Here is a 17,185-nt window from a genome sequence, read left to right as displayed (position 1 = left end):
TAAAATAAAAGATATTTTACTAATAAAAATATTTGTTTCAATTGAACAATAACCAATAAAATAATAATAACATAATAATTATAAGCACTGAACCATACACACTTTCATATAATATAATTTAGGAAGACAGAGAAGATGTATTACAGGTTATCAGTCTGACCTAAATACTTGTCCTAAGTAGAGTATTTCCTGCTAATTGTACAAACGGTAACAATCACTTTTTTATGTTTGGAAGTATTTATTTTTATTTTTTTAATAAAAACTGTGGCTTATTTGTAATCCAGATTTATTCCAAGTACACTCACACTATTTTTGGTATACTTCTAATTAATCAGCACAGTAGATTTGATTTAGTATTTCCAAAATAACATAATAGTACTTCAATTAAAAACAAGCTGCAAGAATAATGATCCACTGATGTGATGCAAACCTGGGAAGCTTGCATCTGAGAACATACATCACAGAAAAAGCAGCAGTCTTCTGGTTTCAGTTGAGTTTTATTCAATGAAACTATAAAGTTGTGTAAAATAATCCTGGAAAGAGTTGTTGTACAACTTGGAGTAGATTGCTTTAATGGTGAAATATTAGTTTTTCTATGATGCTACTTTTGAAGAAAAATCAATCTCACTGAATTCTTTCAGAGAATTCTTTAACACTTAAATTACTTAACAAAGGAATCTTTATTATATTGAGCTAGAACTAATTTTCTTAATCTGGTTGATATATATTTCTATTTCTACATATTTATCTGGTTGAACAATTGTTTATATAATGGTTTAAAATGTTTTTTTAAAAATTTGTGTATTCTGTTTACTCATTAGAATTAGTTTAATTTTATTCCTCATCCTTCAAATAATCAAATATTTCTGGGAGAATTACCCTTCCTTCCTTCCTTCCTTCCTTCCTTCCTTCCTTCCTTCCTTCCTTCCTTCCTTCCTTCCTCCCTTCCTCCCTCCCTCCCTCCCTCCCTCCCTCCCTCCCTCCTTCCCTCCCTCCATTTTGAATTGCAAAAATTATATGGAACATTAAATTCCATATATATATATATATATATATATATATATATATATATATATATATATATATATATATGTTAGGTGATGCTAATTTAACAAGATATGAGAAACATTGCTAGCTGATTGTTTTCACAATCGGTCAGCTGTTTAGACTGGAGGTGGCATGTTTGTCCACTTATCAAGCCCTTCTCAAGGATGTTAAAAGATATTGTTGCAGGATGTAAGCTGTTTCAAGTATAGTTGCCTTTTTCAATTGACTGGTGGTGATTTTATAAAAAGTAGTTTTACTTAGAACAGTTTATTTGCTGTGATGAATTGTTCTTGTAGAAAACTTGTTTCTCACAATTGTTATGTTTTCATTTTATGCATCTAGACATAGAGTATAAAGGGAAGTGTTCATATTAGAAACTAAGTTAACCTTTAATTTCCTTCTCACACACACATGCACATATACGCTCATATTTTGCTTCTCAGGATTTACTTACATGTTCTGAAAATGTTAAAATGATAAGCAACATCCTGTACCTTGATGTGAGAGCCAAATGCAGGCTCAACTCAATCTTTTTAATACATAATTCATATTCATATACATTTTATCTTTGCATATACTACAAGGAAACAGGAAATGTGCAGTTCAAAATGTTAAAGCAGAGTACATTTTATTAAGAGCTAAAGCAATAAATTAAATCCACTTATGAACTGAGGATTTCCCCCCCCCCCCCCGAATTGTTCCAGACTGTTTATTTAGTAAGATGCAGGGCTTTATTGGTTTCTCAAAGGATTGTTATTAATAAAAGGTGAATTTTAATAAAATGGTAACATTTCCATACAGCTGATCTACAAAAGATGGAATGTCTCATTTTTATAAGTATATATTAAAGTAATTTTATATTCTGTTTTATCAGAAGAAAATTAACTTGGATACTGTGTGTGTGAAAGGACAGTAGTGACAAGGTTGTTGTTTTTTTCCTGTGATTAAAGCCTATATCCACTTCTAGTGTCATAAATTTATATAGCAAATAATATGTAGCACTGAATAAAATTTGGAACAGCTTTTAATAAGCTACATATACTTTGGGGGTTTTTTTACGAATCTTAATCTTAAAAAGGCTATTTTTTATATTTTTTATTTTTATTATCTGTACTCTAGAAAGAGTACAGAGAAGAGAAACAAAGATGATTAGGGGAGTGGAGGGTAAAACATATGAGGAACGGTTGTTGGAATTGGGTATGTCTAGTTTAATGAAGAGAAGGACGAGGGGGGACATGATAGCAGTGTTCCAATATTTCAGGGGCTGCCACAAAGAAGAGGGAGTCAAGCTATTCTGCAAAGCGCCTGAGGGCAGGACAAGAAGCAACAAATGGAAACTAATCAAGGAGAGAAGCAACCTAGAACTAAGGAGAAACTTCTTGACAGTTAGAACAATTAACCAATGGAACAACCTGCCTCCAGAAGCAGTGAATGCTCCAACACTGGAAATTTTTAAGAAAAAACTGGACAGCCATTTGTCCGAAATAGTGTAGGGTTTCCTGCCTGAGCAGGGGGTTGGACTCAATGACCTCCAAGGTCCCTTACAACAACAACAACAACAACATCATCATCATCATCATCATTATTATTATTATTTAATCTCTTTCCTTTCTTCCCTGACTCTTTCTTCATTTGAACTCACCAGCAGATTTATGTTTGTTTCACAATGATATAACAACAACAACAACAATAATAATAATAACAACAACAATAATAAAATTGTAAGGGACCTTGGAGGTCATCTAGTCCAGGGCTGTTCAACCAGTGGTACGGGTACCACCTGTGGTACATTGGCACCTGGCAGGTGGTACGTGACCATCCTAGAAAAGTGGGAGCGGGGGAGGGGAATGAGCTGAACTGGTGGCAGCACCGCACAAGCCTGAGCGAGAGATGGCTGGAGCTGCAGGGCTGTCAGGGCTCAACGGAAGCACCAGGATCAGTGCCATTTCCAGCTGATCGGCGCTTCTTTGGGGCTTTCAGGGCTCAGTGGAAGTGCCAGGATCAGCGCCAGGCTATAGCTGGAACTCGGCACTGATCCTGGCACTTCTGTTGAGCCCAGAAGAAGGGCCAATCAGCTGGAATGTTGCGGCATCTCCAGGGTCTTGTGATTTACATTCAGATGCTTGGCAACTGATTCATATTTATGACGGTCACAGTGTCCCAGGGTCATGTGAAGTGACCAAAACCTGCTGCAACCACCCAGCAGATGGGTGGAATAAAAACCAAACACCCCCACCCCACCTCTGCTGCCAATCCCCAACAGAAATGCTCACAACAATGAAAACCTCGAACAGGAGGAAGAGTGCCACTGGGTGGCAGGCAGGTGTTTTGCTCGGCTGTGGCTTGGGGGGCACATTTTTCAGTGCCATTGTAACTTCGAAAAGTCATTAAGCGAACTGTTGTAAGTCAAGGATTACCTGTACTTTATCACTTTTTTCCTTTTTTTTGTCATCAAGTTTTTGATACCTTGCTAGGCGACTGGTGGTACTCGGATATTGCCATATCCTAAAAGTGGTACAATGGGTGAAAAGGTTGAAAAGCCCTGATCTAGTTCAACCCCCTACTCAGGCAGGAAACTCTATGCCATTTCAGACAAATGGCTGTCCAGTCTCTTCTTAAAAACTTCCAGCGATGCAGCATTCACAACTTCTGGAGGCAGGTTGTTCCACTGATTAATTATTCTAACTGTCAGGAAATTTCTCCTTAGTTCTAGGTTGCTTCTCTCTTTGATTTAAAAATGTTTAGAATAAAAACTATGAAGGCTTGTCACCCCAAAGGTTGCACTAAACAGAGGTACGGTTGCAGATTGAAAACTCCGATATGTTTATATTGAGTACACTTAGTGATGTGTTTCTATAAAAAAATAAATTTATAGGTTGTAGTCATTAGAAAGGATATCTGTGAAGTTATAGTGGCTGATTATGCGTAGGTTTGAAATCATGCTTTTTAAAGGACCATCAGTCTTTTTAAAGGACCATCAATCTTTATTCTAATATCTTATTCATTTGTAGGATGTTATGTGTAATAAATCTGGATTTTCCCTCTTCTTCCTCCTCCTCCTCCTCCTCCTCCTCCTCCTCCTCCTCCTCCTCCTCCTCTTCTTCTTCTTCTTCCTCCTCCTCCTCCTCCTCCTCTTCCTCTTCCTCTTCCTCTTCCTCTTCCTCTTCCTCTTCCTCTTCCTCTTCCTCTTCTTCTTCTTCTTCTTCTTCTTCTTCTTCTTCTTCTTCTTCTTCTTCTCAGTGTTACGGGATGATTTCCGCCAAAATCCTACAGATGTTGTTGTGGCAGCAGGTGAACCAGCTATCTTAGAGTGCCAACCTCCTCGAGGACATCCTGAACCCACTATCTACTGGAAAAAAGACAAAATCCGAATAGATGATAGAGAAGAGAGAATAAGTGTAAGTAGATCATACAATGCTAAATCTATGTGAATTATTAAAGAACAAATCTCACCATGGATTTTCAAGACAATTATTGAAATAAATGGCTTTTCATGCAATATACAAATTTATCATATAGCGACTAAAAGTTCTAATATTTGTTTGATAAAATAAAAATATCAAAAGAATTTGTATGCAAATTTACAGAAATAATTACTGCAGTTACCACAATATAAACAAAATAGGGTCAGTGAAGCACATACCTTCATTCTGTAAGTTATTTGGCTGATAGAAATGATATGTTTCCTTCATTGAAATGAACAAACCAGCTTTAATGGAATAAAGTATTACATGAAAGAACTCTCCTTTTAGCCTTCTCCCCAAAATTCATCCCAAATGTTTCCACATTAGATAGCTTTGGATTCCTAAAGCATGCACCAAGGCAGCTCCAGCCTGGGTAAATACAGCAGATACTGCAGGATTGCAGTTGGAACTGGTCATCTTGGAAAGTCATCCATGTATGTCAAAGTTGGTTTTAGGTAGATTCCTCTGCATCACTGATCAAGCTTTCTGGTAGTGCTATTAATGCACTACTCACAGTAGCTCTTGAATGGTTGACTGGAAGGAAATGACTGGTACAAAATTCCAGGTTGTGTGGCTGAGATTCAGATGTTGCCCATTCTCTGCTGTTACCTATAGGAGTTGTGAAGACCTGGTTCTTAACGTCATCCTTTGGTAAAGGAAAGACTCCTTGCTTCATTGTGCTTGCCATCTTTTATATTTTATTGGTTTAATTGTATTTTTTATTGTTGTGAACCACCCAGAGTGGTTGAAATTCAAGAAGCATATACTGTAAGTTTAAGAAATCATTAATATTTTGGTTGACTGCAATGTCAGCCAGATGTTTAGACTGAAATTGGTATTTTTATCCAACTATTGAGTCCTTCCCAAGGATATGGGTGTAAAGGGATAGATACATGTTGTTTTTTGATGATGTTAAAGATTATTATTAATAAAAGTATTATTATTATCATTCATCACATACTCGGCCAGATGGTCAGACTGGATTTGGCATTTTTATCCACCTATCAAGTCTTCCCCATGGACCTAGGATAGGCAGATGTTGATGTTTTATGCATTAGAGGTATCATTGCAGAGTGCTATTATTATTTTCATTATTGTTTACAATTATGTGAGATCAAAACTGTCAGTTCTTAGCTGGTATTGGCCATATTCATTGAGTTCTACCAAAGAACCTAGGATGACATAATGTATCAGCATAGCAAATGTGCAGATCCAAGCAGTGTGGTCTTATGTGAAAATTTTATCAATGTACAGATTTTCTAAGTGCTAAGATTTTTTTGGTATGGCACCCATAATCACTGGGACCACCACAGCCAGTTTATGCCATAAACTTTCACTTTTCACATCTTGATGCTTTGTGATCTTTATTTCTTTGTCTTTTATTCTATCATCCCCCTGATAATGCCATATCAATTATCCACATTTTTTTTTCTTTTCAATAACAGTTACATCTGGTTTGTTAAGAGCCAGGACTATCAATGTGTATTTGTTGCATAATATTTTAAGCTGATCATTTTCAGCTATTTTTTCACCATATATTCCCATCAATTATTAGTACTATGGTTCATCGCACAGTCAGCCAGATGTTCAGGCTGGATTTGGCATTTTTGTTCAGCTGTTGAGTTCTTCCCAAGAACCTGGAAGAAGGCAGATATGTATATATGATGGTGTTATAGATATTGTCACAGGATATAAGCTATTCCAAATAAAGCTGACTTTTGCAGTTGACTGATGGTGAATTTGAATGATGTTCAAGTTGTGCTCCAATTGTTTTGGGACTGCACCTAAGGCATCTATTACTATTGGTATCACCTTTGCTTTCTTTTGCCACAGTCATTCTATTTTTATTTGCAGGTCTTTGTATTTTGTCATCTTCTCCAGTTCTTTCTCTTCTATTCTGCTGTCTCCAGGTACTGCCATGTCCACTATCCAGACTTTTTTTTGCCTTTCTTATTGACAATTGTTAAGCCTGGCTAGTTATGCGGCAGGTTCCTGTCTGTTTGAATTCTAAAGTCTCAGAGCAGTTTTTTATTATGTGTTCATCGTATGTCAGCCAAATGTTTAGACTGAATGTGGTACTCTTATCCACTTATCATGATTATTGTTCATTCAAATTGCACAGTCCTATACATTTAAATTAAATTAAAATTAAGCACTGTTGCTGTTTTTCTATTCATTTCTAGGTATGTCAGAGAAAAGTTCATAGTGCATAACAAGTTACCTTTTTATTTTTTTTATAATAGATACGAAGTGGAAAGCTCATGATTTCAAATACAAGAAAAAGTGATGCTGGAATGTACACATGTGTCGGCACAAATATGGTGGGAGAACGGGATAGTGATCCTGCAGAACTTACTGTTTTTGGTAAAGGAATTCTAAAATTCATTCATGTTTCTGCCAGCTGACCTAGTCAATGTTATTTAGAAGTTTTATTAAATAACAAGTGTCACGAAATTCTCTTTTTAATAGCTAAGTTTTGTGCCTTTGTTCTAAGACAGCTAGATTTATAACTAGATTTATAGATGTATAGCTATGTAGTTTTATTAATATAAATATGCCATATATTAAATGTTATATTTTGCTCATATTTTTCTTTTGTACTTAGGTTGTTCAAACATGTTGTTATACTGGTCTTGAAACATAATAAAGATACTATTATTACTTCAATTACTTTGTGCATACTATGTCCCACAATGTCTAATGATAAAAGCCTAGGAATTCATTTTTAAAATATAAAAAGATATCTTAAATTGTTTATATTGGTTCCTGTTAGAAAATTATCAAAAGCGTTTAATAAAATATTACCCCAGCTGATAGAAATTTCAGATTCTATTGTTTATTAATATTAATTCTACTCTACTCTACTGTATTCTATTCTATTATTTCCATGACTGATAGAAAAAAAAATATTTGCAACACTACAGGGAAGCTGAATCTGGTAGATGATACTAAGTTTATGTTAAAAAACTTCGACATGAAAATGTCTGCCTCAATTGACTAAGTTGCATGATCATTTTTCTTTAGGCATTTTATATTGCTTTCATTTTATATTGCTTTCAATTCCTTGTTTTAGAAAACCATTCCTATAAATAATGTTCTAAAAATAAAATTGAAGCAAGAAATTAAGATTTGCTGGATACAGAACAGATGCAGAACAGAGCTATTCAATGCAATTTACTGGAAATGCATAGAAAATTCTAATAAATTAGAAGAACGTTAAGCTGCTGAATGTCAAATATATGTTGTTTTCTTACATATTGACTTTTAGACATTTGCAGGTTGTATTCCTTTATTTTGGTTTTAAAATGTTTTCTACCAGTATCTAAAATTAATTCTAGCATATCACTTGGAACTGGTATCTAGGTCACCATACAAGGAATTTAGCTTGAGGCATAGCCTCTGGTAAAAATGGGTAACAGAAAGTAAAAGGTTATCAGGAGCTCAGTGAATATACTGTATGCAGAAGGACCAAAATTACAACTGTATATGAAGAAGTTTTCCTAAATAAGTTTGGCATATTCTAAATAAGTAGAATATTATTAATTATATTATACTAGTTATATAATTAGTATTATAACTAGTTAAATTAAAATATATTGTTTTCATCCATGTAGGCATCAGGAAGGGCATCTGGTCAGTGAAAGCTCAGTTCCATCCAGTTGCCCCGACTCTGCCCAAAATTAAGAGATTACAGGGTTGTAAAAAGAGAGTTACTGATATAATCATTGCAAGTTAATATTGAAAGGAAATAGCATGTGTTAATAAGAAGCATTTCCATTCTCAGTTCTACTGACATAATTATTACTATAGTTGGTGTTTAGATTTAATCAGCATAAACTCATCAAAATCAATGAAATGTAATTTTGTTGCTCAAAGGATGACTAAAACTAGACTCCAAACATATTGTGCAGGTATTCGTAATATTTTGTAGTGTTTCCTATAAAGATAAAAAGTTTTGAATTTTTCAGATTTTTATAGCTTAAAGAGAATGTGTACATTAATTACATATGTTAATTTCTATTCAAAATCAGATACAAATGTTCGCTTTTATTCCCAAATAATATTCTATTAAATTTTTAAATTAAGTTCTTAAACTTGCCATATTTTAAAAGGAATGATTGAGTGCATGAAACATCTTCTGCCACATTTATCTCCTCAGTATGCAGGATATTGCCGTAGTTTACTTAATTGTAATGCAATTAGAAATTCTGATCTGCTGTTTTGAACAGTGTGTATTTCTGTTTCTGTATGACAACATTCATCCACAGCATTTTGTTCAAAAGGTTCTGTCAGCTTTCAGAAGCAACTTTTTCATGACCATAGGAGTTTGGGGTAGGGAAAGCCTGGTTAGGTTTAGAAAAGAAACTGACAAATAATGGATGACCCACATATTGGAGATAAATTGTATAATTATATATAATTCTGCATACTGGAACAAAATGTAGTATAAATAATAGATGACTTTAAGCTTCATTTGATCCGAGATAAAAATCATCAGTCAGTCATTTGCTTAGATCCTATTCATTAAACACTGATAGTTAAGTTTATTTGTAATGTTACTCTTTCCTTTTACTTGAGTTACATAGAAAGTATCACATATTCAAATGAATGAGAAAGAATTGATGAATTAAATAAACAAAATAAATAATGATACTTCATCTTCCAAAGAAATATTACTGGATAAGCAATTTTTGACAATGATGTATTCAATATTGTACATATGAATTCTCTCATAACTGTTAGGTGCCATTAATAACCTAAACTTTGGTATACAGGTACTCCTCAACTTATAACCAGTTGCTTAGTGACCATATGAAATTGTAGTAGATAGCCCCAAAGCTCTTTATGATTCAGTCCCAAAGTTATGGCCATTGCAGTGCCCCCACAGTCACTTGCCCTTATGATAACTGCTGGAATGCCCCCATCAATCATATTGGGGAGAGAAGAGATGGGGCTCTCATAAGACAAGTGATTATGTGGGCATTTCACTTAATAGCTATCATGACTTCCAATCCTAATGGGCAGGCTCCATTACAGTTGTAGTCAAGGATTACCTGTATACGTTAATAAAGTATCTGAGCAAAATTGCTATAACAAGCCAGAATCCATGACTGACGAAATGATCTCTTATAATTTCTTTTATATGCATTTCTTCTCTAAGGCTTGTATTATTCAACACAGAAACAATTTGGGAGATAGTAAAATATATTTATTCAGCTATAATCTGAAAAAATACTTTATTTAATATAGAATATAATAGGTCTTTATTTTAATTTGCATGCTGAATCTTCTTGATAAAATTATTATTGTAATGATGCCAACTCAAATTTATGAATTCATTTATTGATTAATTTATCAATAGAAAAAAACTTTTCAGCCTATTTTGAAATTAACATTGCTGCACAATGAAAAAAATATACTATACTTTGGATATACCAGATAATTGCCTCTTATCCAATGAGGGATTAACATTGTAAAAATGTTGTAGATCTGATTTAAATACAGTTGATATTACTGTCTATGCATGTACAGTATGTGCTTTGAACACTCAACAAGTCCCTTCAGTTTTCTTGGCAAGATTTTCATAAATAGTTTAATCCTGCGTTCTGAGACTGAGTGGCCCAAAGTCGTTCAGCTAGGTTCTCATCTAAGGCTGGACCAGAACTCACAGTTTTCTTGCCCAGTGCCTTTAACCACTACAGCAAACTGGCTGTTAATATTATATAAAGAATGTTAATTGAATGACATTATTCTAAGCAGCTTATTACATTAATTGAATAATGGAGAAATCATGCTGTATGAATAATATATAAGCACAAAGGAATCAGTAACTTGCATATTCTTGCCTAACAATAGGCAAAATGTAGAAATGATGTCCAAATACAATAATGAGTATTTGTGTGAAATATAAAGCCCTTTATGTATGTATTTATTTATTTATTTTGTACCTTGCCACAATCTGTTTGACTTAGTGGCTTACGTGGTATGAAAAAGAAAAAAAAAGGAAAACATTCATGATACAATATAAAACACTCAGTTCTTTGTATATAAAATACAAATCTGGGAAACAGTAAAAATAACAACTTGTTAAAACTAAATAAATACTGGGCCCCCAAACAAGTTAAATATTAGACTTCATGACTGTTAATGAGAATAGAGAAATCTTTTAATAAATCACTAGGCAATCAATTTATTCTGGGCTGGCCTATTTTCAATATTTGAAATGAAACATAGCCATCTTATTTAATGTGGAACTCTTGTTTTCAAGAACGACCCACATTTCTCAGAAGACCAATCAACCAAGTGGTTTTGGAAGAAGATGTTGTTGAGTTTAGATGCCAGGTACAAGGCGATCCTCAGCCAACAGTTCGCTGGAAGAAAGATGACATTGATTTGCCAAGGGGAAGGTAAGAAAAATGCTAATTATTCATTGTGCTTTTAGAACTGCCACACTTATTCATATGAAATATTATAAATCAGGAAAAAAGCATATTGGTTAAAAGAATTATAGTATTTATTTACTTCTGTTATTAAGAACACATGTTCTTAAGGAGATACAGTTTGGTAATTAGGGATATTTAGCTCCAGTATCCCTACCATACTATACTATACTACTATACTATACTACTATACTATTATGCCAGAATCAGAACACCTACACACATGGAAGCAGTAATTCTTAAGATCTCATTGCAGGCCCCAGAACACCGAGAGATTTCATCAATAAAATGTGATGGTAAAAATGATTGATTATAGGGTTAATGCAATTTTCACTCATGGTTATGAGTTTAGGAGTGTGAATGAAAGCACAGGAGCCACTTTCGTGTAGTGCTTTAAGACACCAGGCAAGAAACCTGGGAGAGTGGGAGTTCTTAGGCACAAAGCCAGCTGAATAACCAGTCACACTCTCTCAAGCTAGGAAGTTAATGGCAAACCATTTCCAAAAGCCAAGAAAACTGCAAGGGTTTGTCCAGGCAGCCCCCAGGAGTCAAAAATGATTCAGAGGCATATATACACAATAAAAAAACATTTCTAATCCCAACCTGAAACCCTGAGAAATGTGAATGAAAAGTTGTATGTCACTGGAAGTCTTACAATCTAACAGCAAATCAGGAGTATGAACTGAAGGAGAAAAAGTTGCTTAACCAGGCAATAAAGGAATAGGCTCTCTGTTCTCCTTTATATCATTCTTACATGTTATTCGTTTTTTTTAGATGTACTAAATAATTTCACCAAAATTTAATAACTGATTAAAAAAATTATTGGATCAGCTGTGAAATTAATGTGACAGCACTAAGTAATACTAGTAAGACATAATCCAGAGAATGTTCATTGTTATGTCACTTGAAAGAATAACACTGTAAATAAATTTCACACTGTAAATAAATTAAATATTCAAACTAGTTAATCCCACATTATTAATTTTCCTGAACATTCTATACAAGTATGGAAAATACTTTTAGAAAATGCAGTGTTAATAAAAGCATAGTATATTAGGATATAATATTTATAGTGGCACATGCTCTTATTACTCTCTAGAAACATAACTATTTATTTTTATAACCTGTGCTTCAAAATTTTCTGGATATTTGTTTCCAAATCTTGTAATTCTAATTTTAAAAACCAGTGGTTTATTTTAAATTTCTGTTTGGTTGGGGATTTAAAGTTTGGGGGGTTTTCTGGATATGGATGTATCACTTCCCTCCTTCCTGCCATAAGTGCAATATTATGAAATTCCAGTTTTCTATGAACTGCCTGCAAGTTCAGGATCTGCTCTTTTGGATCAACCAAGTATTGATCCATTGATTGCAATAGGAATGGCTTGTTATCTGAACCCATTGTCATAGGCTGAAGTGACCAAACCCAAGTCAGCCAGCTTTAATGGGACTAGAATTCACAGTCTCCTGGAAATAAAGCCTTAACACTAGACTAAAGTATCACTTATTTATTTGTCTGTCTGTCTGTCCATATACATACATACATACATACAGTTGATGGCCTTGGTTTATCCTAGAGACTATGAAGAGAAATAATGTCTCCAAATATCTGAGGGTAGGCAAAAAAACAAGCGAGTTTAAAATACAAGAAAGTAGATTTTGATTGAGCCTCAGGAAAGATTTCATAATAATAATTACTCTTCAACAAGGGAACTGACTGTCTCATTATTTAATAGTTTTCTTTAGTTCATGGGTGTCAAACTCGTGACGTCATGTGATTTGTCGCGACATATTGCGACTTTTTTCCCATTGCCAGCAATGGGGTGGGCGTGGTTTCAGCGTGACGCATGCAGCCCATGGGCTGGCAGTTTGACATCCTTACTGAAGTTCAGTGTTTCTCAACCTTGACAATTTTAAGCATGTGGACTTCAACTCCCAGAATTCCACAGCCAGCATTGTTGGCTGTGGAATTCTGGGAGTTGAAGTCCACGTGCCTTAAAATTGTCAAGGTTGAGAAACACTGCTCTAGTTCCTTTATCAGTTCAACTACTTAAACAGATACTGCATGGCTCTCTACTAGGCAAGGTTCAATAGCAGATTCCTGTATTGGGAAGGGTTCCAACCGTTGCATTATGAAATGAAATGCAATTCTAAAAGCATTTTGAAAATGTAAAGTGAACAATATGAATATTGATGAGTTTTCAGTGATTTATTATTATGACTAGTTTTCTTCTTTAATGTATGTTTGACACATTTATACTAAGGGGCAATGAATTCTATAAATGATGGAAAGTATTTGTAATTACTTCCAGTTAAATACAACTTGACTTATGCGTTGACTGTGCCACTTTATTTAAGCTTAGATACGTAACCAATATTACAGATTGAAATATTTGGTGTGGAGATGGCATTTCCTTGGCTTAACATTTAATAACATTTGATTACAGTTTGTGCAGCACCTCATGTTTTCTAATTTCTAGCAAAGCCTAAGAGACCAGCTGCATAACTGTAATTATGTAGCAAGTAATATAGGGTTTTTCCCCTTAGAAATAAAGTACTTTTAGTTACAGATTCAAATGTATGAAATTCTCTAATAACAATTTACATGGAACATGATAACAAGGCTAGTTTTGGGAGTCTGAACTAATACACAGACAGAGTGAATGTGTTTGTCAGTTTCCTTAATACATCCTTAAAGTATCTGTTTTATGGGGGTTGGGATATTTCTGCTCTGAGCAGCTGGCTCAGTAAATACCTCTTTAATGAAATTACAATTGGTGTTTGTATGTTGGATGTGTAGATATTTCATGTTAACTGACAGGGGAACGGAAGGTAGCAACCGCTATAAAGTACCAGCAGGGTAGAGCCATTTCTTTAAGTTTATTCTCTGTAGTGTAATAAATAGAACAATGTATGAAAACATGGTAAACTAAAAATAATATGCAACTTGCCCGGTTTTTACAGTAGATTATTATGTAGCTATGCATTATTATATAAAAGAATTCTTTTGGCAACCTAAGAACCGGTTATGTTTTAATGGAAATTTAAGAAAACACCTCTGGTTTGGTTTTGCTTTGTTATCTAGCAAATGTATTCTTTCTGGAATGAAAGAAGATAAAGTGAAATGGTACATTATTGCTGGTTAACTTGATAAACAAAATTCCTATCATTAATGCCATAAGAAATTCTGCATTACCCATCCAAACTATTTCCATTTCCTTTTGCTTTTCACTAGGCAATGTACCAAAAATAGCATATTGTTATTATTTCTACCTCTTCCTCTACAACTGAAACAAAATGAAGACTCTAATTATCAAGTTAATTTTTTGTTTTTGTTTCAATTAATTATATAGATCGTACTGTTAGTTATTAAATCTACCTCTATTTGTTCTAACATGTTGGAATTTTTAGTGATAATTTCCAAGAAAAGATACCCTGATAAATGTAAGTTGTGGGAATTTAGCACTTCATATATTTTCATGGTTATTATAGGAATTTGGCATTCATTTTTGAAATGGGATATTTCATTCAATGAATTTTGTCCTATTTTGTTCCTCTATGACTTCAGGCTTGAATACAGTAAACAATACATCCACAGCCTTTAAAAAAGGGTAAACAGACATTTAGCTTGAAAGTGTTATATTGCATTATTTATGCCAAGAGATGGGATCTAGCCATCAGTGCTTTTTTTTGTAAAAAAAAAAAAAAAAGGGTGCTGGAATAGACAATCACCTAAATATGAGCCAGCAGTGTGCTGCAGCTGCCAAAAAGGCCAACACAATGCTAGGCTGCATTAACAGACGGATAGAATCAAGATCACGTGAAGTATTAATACCACTTTACAATGCCTTGGTAAGGCCACACTTGGAATACTGCATCCAGTTTTGGGCACCACAATGTAAAAAAGATGTTGAGACTCTAGAAAGAGTACAGAGAAGAGCAATAAAGATGATTAGGGGACTGGAGGCTAAAACATACAAGGAACGGTTGCTGGAATTGGGTATGTCTAGTTTAACGAAGAGAAGGACAAGGGGGGACATGATGGCAGTATTCCAATATCTCAGGGGCTGCCACAAAGAAGAGGGAATCAAGCTATTTTCCAAAGCACCTGAAGGCAGGAGAAGAAGCAACGGGTGGAAACTAATCAAGGAGAGAAGCAACCTAGAACTAAGGAGAAACTTCCTGACAGTGAGAACAATTAATCAGTGGAACAACCTGCCTCCAGAAGTGGTAAATGCTCCAACACTGGAAGTTTTAAGAAGAGACTGGACAGCCATTTGTCCGAAATGGTGTAGGGTTTCCTGCCTGAGCAGCGGGTTGGACTCAATGACCTCCAAGGTCCATTCCAACATTATTACTACTACTACTACTACTACTACTACTACTACTACTACTACTACTACTATTATTATTATTATTATTATTATTATGGATCATCGCACAGTCAGCCAGATGTTCAGACTGGATTTTGGGATTTTGTCTACCTATCGAGTACTTACCCAGGACCTGGGATAGGCAGATGTGGATGTTTGATGGTATTACAGATATCATCGCAGGATGGAAGCAGTTCCTAGTAAGGCCGCCTTTTGCAATTGACTAATAGTGAATTTGTCAATGCCAATGGTGTTCAAGTGGTGCTCCAGTTGTTTTGGGATTGCACCCAAGGAGCATATTACTATTGGTACTACCCTTGCTTGCTTTTGCCACAGTCTTTCTATTTCTATTTGTAGGTCTTTGTATTTTGTTATCTTCTCCAGTTCTTTCTCTTCTATTCTGCTGTCTCCAGGCACTGCCACGTCCACTATCCAGACTTTTTTGTCTTTCTTATCGACAATTGTTAAGTCTGGGGTGTTATGTTGCAGGTGCTTGTCTGTTTGAATTCTGAAGTCCCAGAGCAGTTTAATTTTATCATTTTCTATGACTTTCTCTATTTTATGATCCCACCAGTTTTTGCTTACAGGCAAATGATATCTTTTGCAGATCTTCCAATGCACCATTGTTGCTACTTTGTCATGCCGCTGCTTGTAGTCAGTCTGTGCAATCTTCTTGCAACATCTTACCAGGTGGTCCACTGTTTCTTCAGCTTCTTTGCATAGGCGGCACTTACTGTCTGTTGCTGTCTTCTCAATTTTGACTTTATATGCATTTGTCCTTAAGGCTTGGTCTTGTGCAGCCAGAATTAGTCCCTCGGTCTCTTTCTTCAATTTTCCTGCTCTTAGCCATTGCCAGGTCTTGTTATTATCTGCTTTCCCAGCTATTTTTTTAATGTATTGGCCATGTAGTGCTTTGTCTTCCCATGCCTCTATTCTGTTCTTCATTTGGTCTTTCTTGTAGGCCAGTTTGGTCTCTCCAGTAGTCAGTAAGCCTTCCTGATATACTAATTTCAGTGCATCTTCATCATTGTTCTTCAGATATTCTTCCAAAGCCATTTTTTCTTCTTCAACCATCTGATGTACTTGTAGCATTCCACGCCCACCTATTTGCCTTGGTAGATAAAGTCTGTCAATGTCACTGCGTGGATGAAGGGCATGATTCATTGTCATTATTTTTCTGGTCTTCCTATCCATTGCTTTTAGTTCTGCTTGAGTCCAGTCCACTATTCCAGCTGTGTACCTAATGACTGGAATTGCCCAGGTGTTGATTGCCTTTATGGTATTTCCTCCATTGAGTTTGAACTTTATTATTATTATTATTATTATTATTATTATTATTATTATTATTATTATTATTATTATTATTATTATTATTATCATCATCATCATCATCATCATGTTCTTATACAGTGCAGTCTTTCAAATCACAAATTACTGTCTAGTATCCACTTAAACATACACTGTGAAGGAAAACCAACATCTCTTTCGGCAGTTTATTTCTTTTCTTAACTGTTCTTAGTGTTGGGGATTTTTTGTTTATGTCTTAAAAATAAATCTATTATTTCTCTATGTTGACACTCTATTGTATGTTTTCAAAGCCCATTTAAGTATTCTCAGGCCTATGTTTCTCTTCATGGGATTTTATTTGTAGTTCTCTGATTTCATTGTTGTCTTTATCTTATTATTTTTTCTGCATCCCATAACAGCACATTTATTCTTTTAGATTTCTAATCAGATTCCTTCTCTTTTTTCTGTTTCTTCTATTTCTTGTGAATAAACTGTAAATTACTATGTTCCTTTGGAATTCATCTTATTTTGCCTATTATATAAGAGATATCTTCTTGTACTTATTCTAGAATTATAA

General features: G+C 34.6%; 1 protein-coding gene across 16 annotated transcripts in view; it reads left to right on the top strand.

The window, feature by feature from the left end:
• Positions 1-17,185, top strand: part of ROBO2 (roundabout guidance receptor 2) — a 908,846-nt gene that overhangs the window by 762,353 nt on the left and 129,308 nt on the right. For all 16 annotated transcript variants that reach the window (XM_039337222.1, XM_039337213.1, XM_039337212.1 and 13 more), the window contains 3 exons: positions 4,288-4,445; positions 6,755-6,875; positions 10,780-10,918. In XM_039337222.1, coding sequence (XP_039193156.1) covers positions 4,288-4,445; positions 6,755-6,875; positions 10,780-10,918 — 418 coding nt within the window. The remainder of the gene's footprint in view (positions 1-4,287; positions 4,446-6,754; positions 6,876-10,779; positions 10,919-17,185) is intronic.

This window comes from Crotalus tigris, unplaced genomic scaffold (assembly GCF_016545835.1).
Source record: "Crotalus tigris isolate CLP2741 ecotype Arizona unplaced genomic scaffold, ASM1654583v1 scf7180000017672.2133156, whole genome shotgun sequence".
Lineage (NCBI taxonomy): Eukaryota > Metazoa > Chordata > Lepidosauria > Squamata > Viperidae > Crotalus > Crotalus tigris.
Note: the sequence above shows the minus strand (reverse complement) of the source record. Positions and strands in the feature narration are given on the sequence as shown.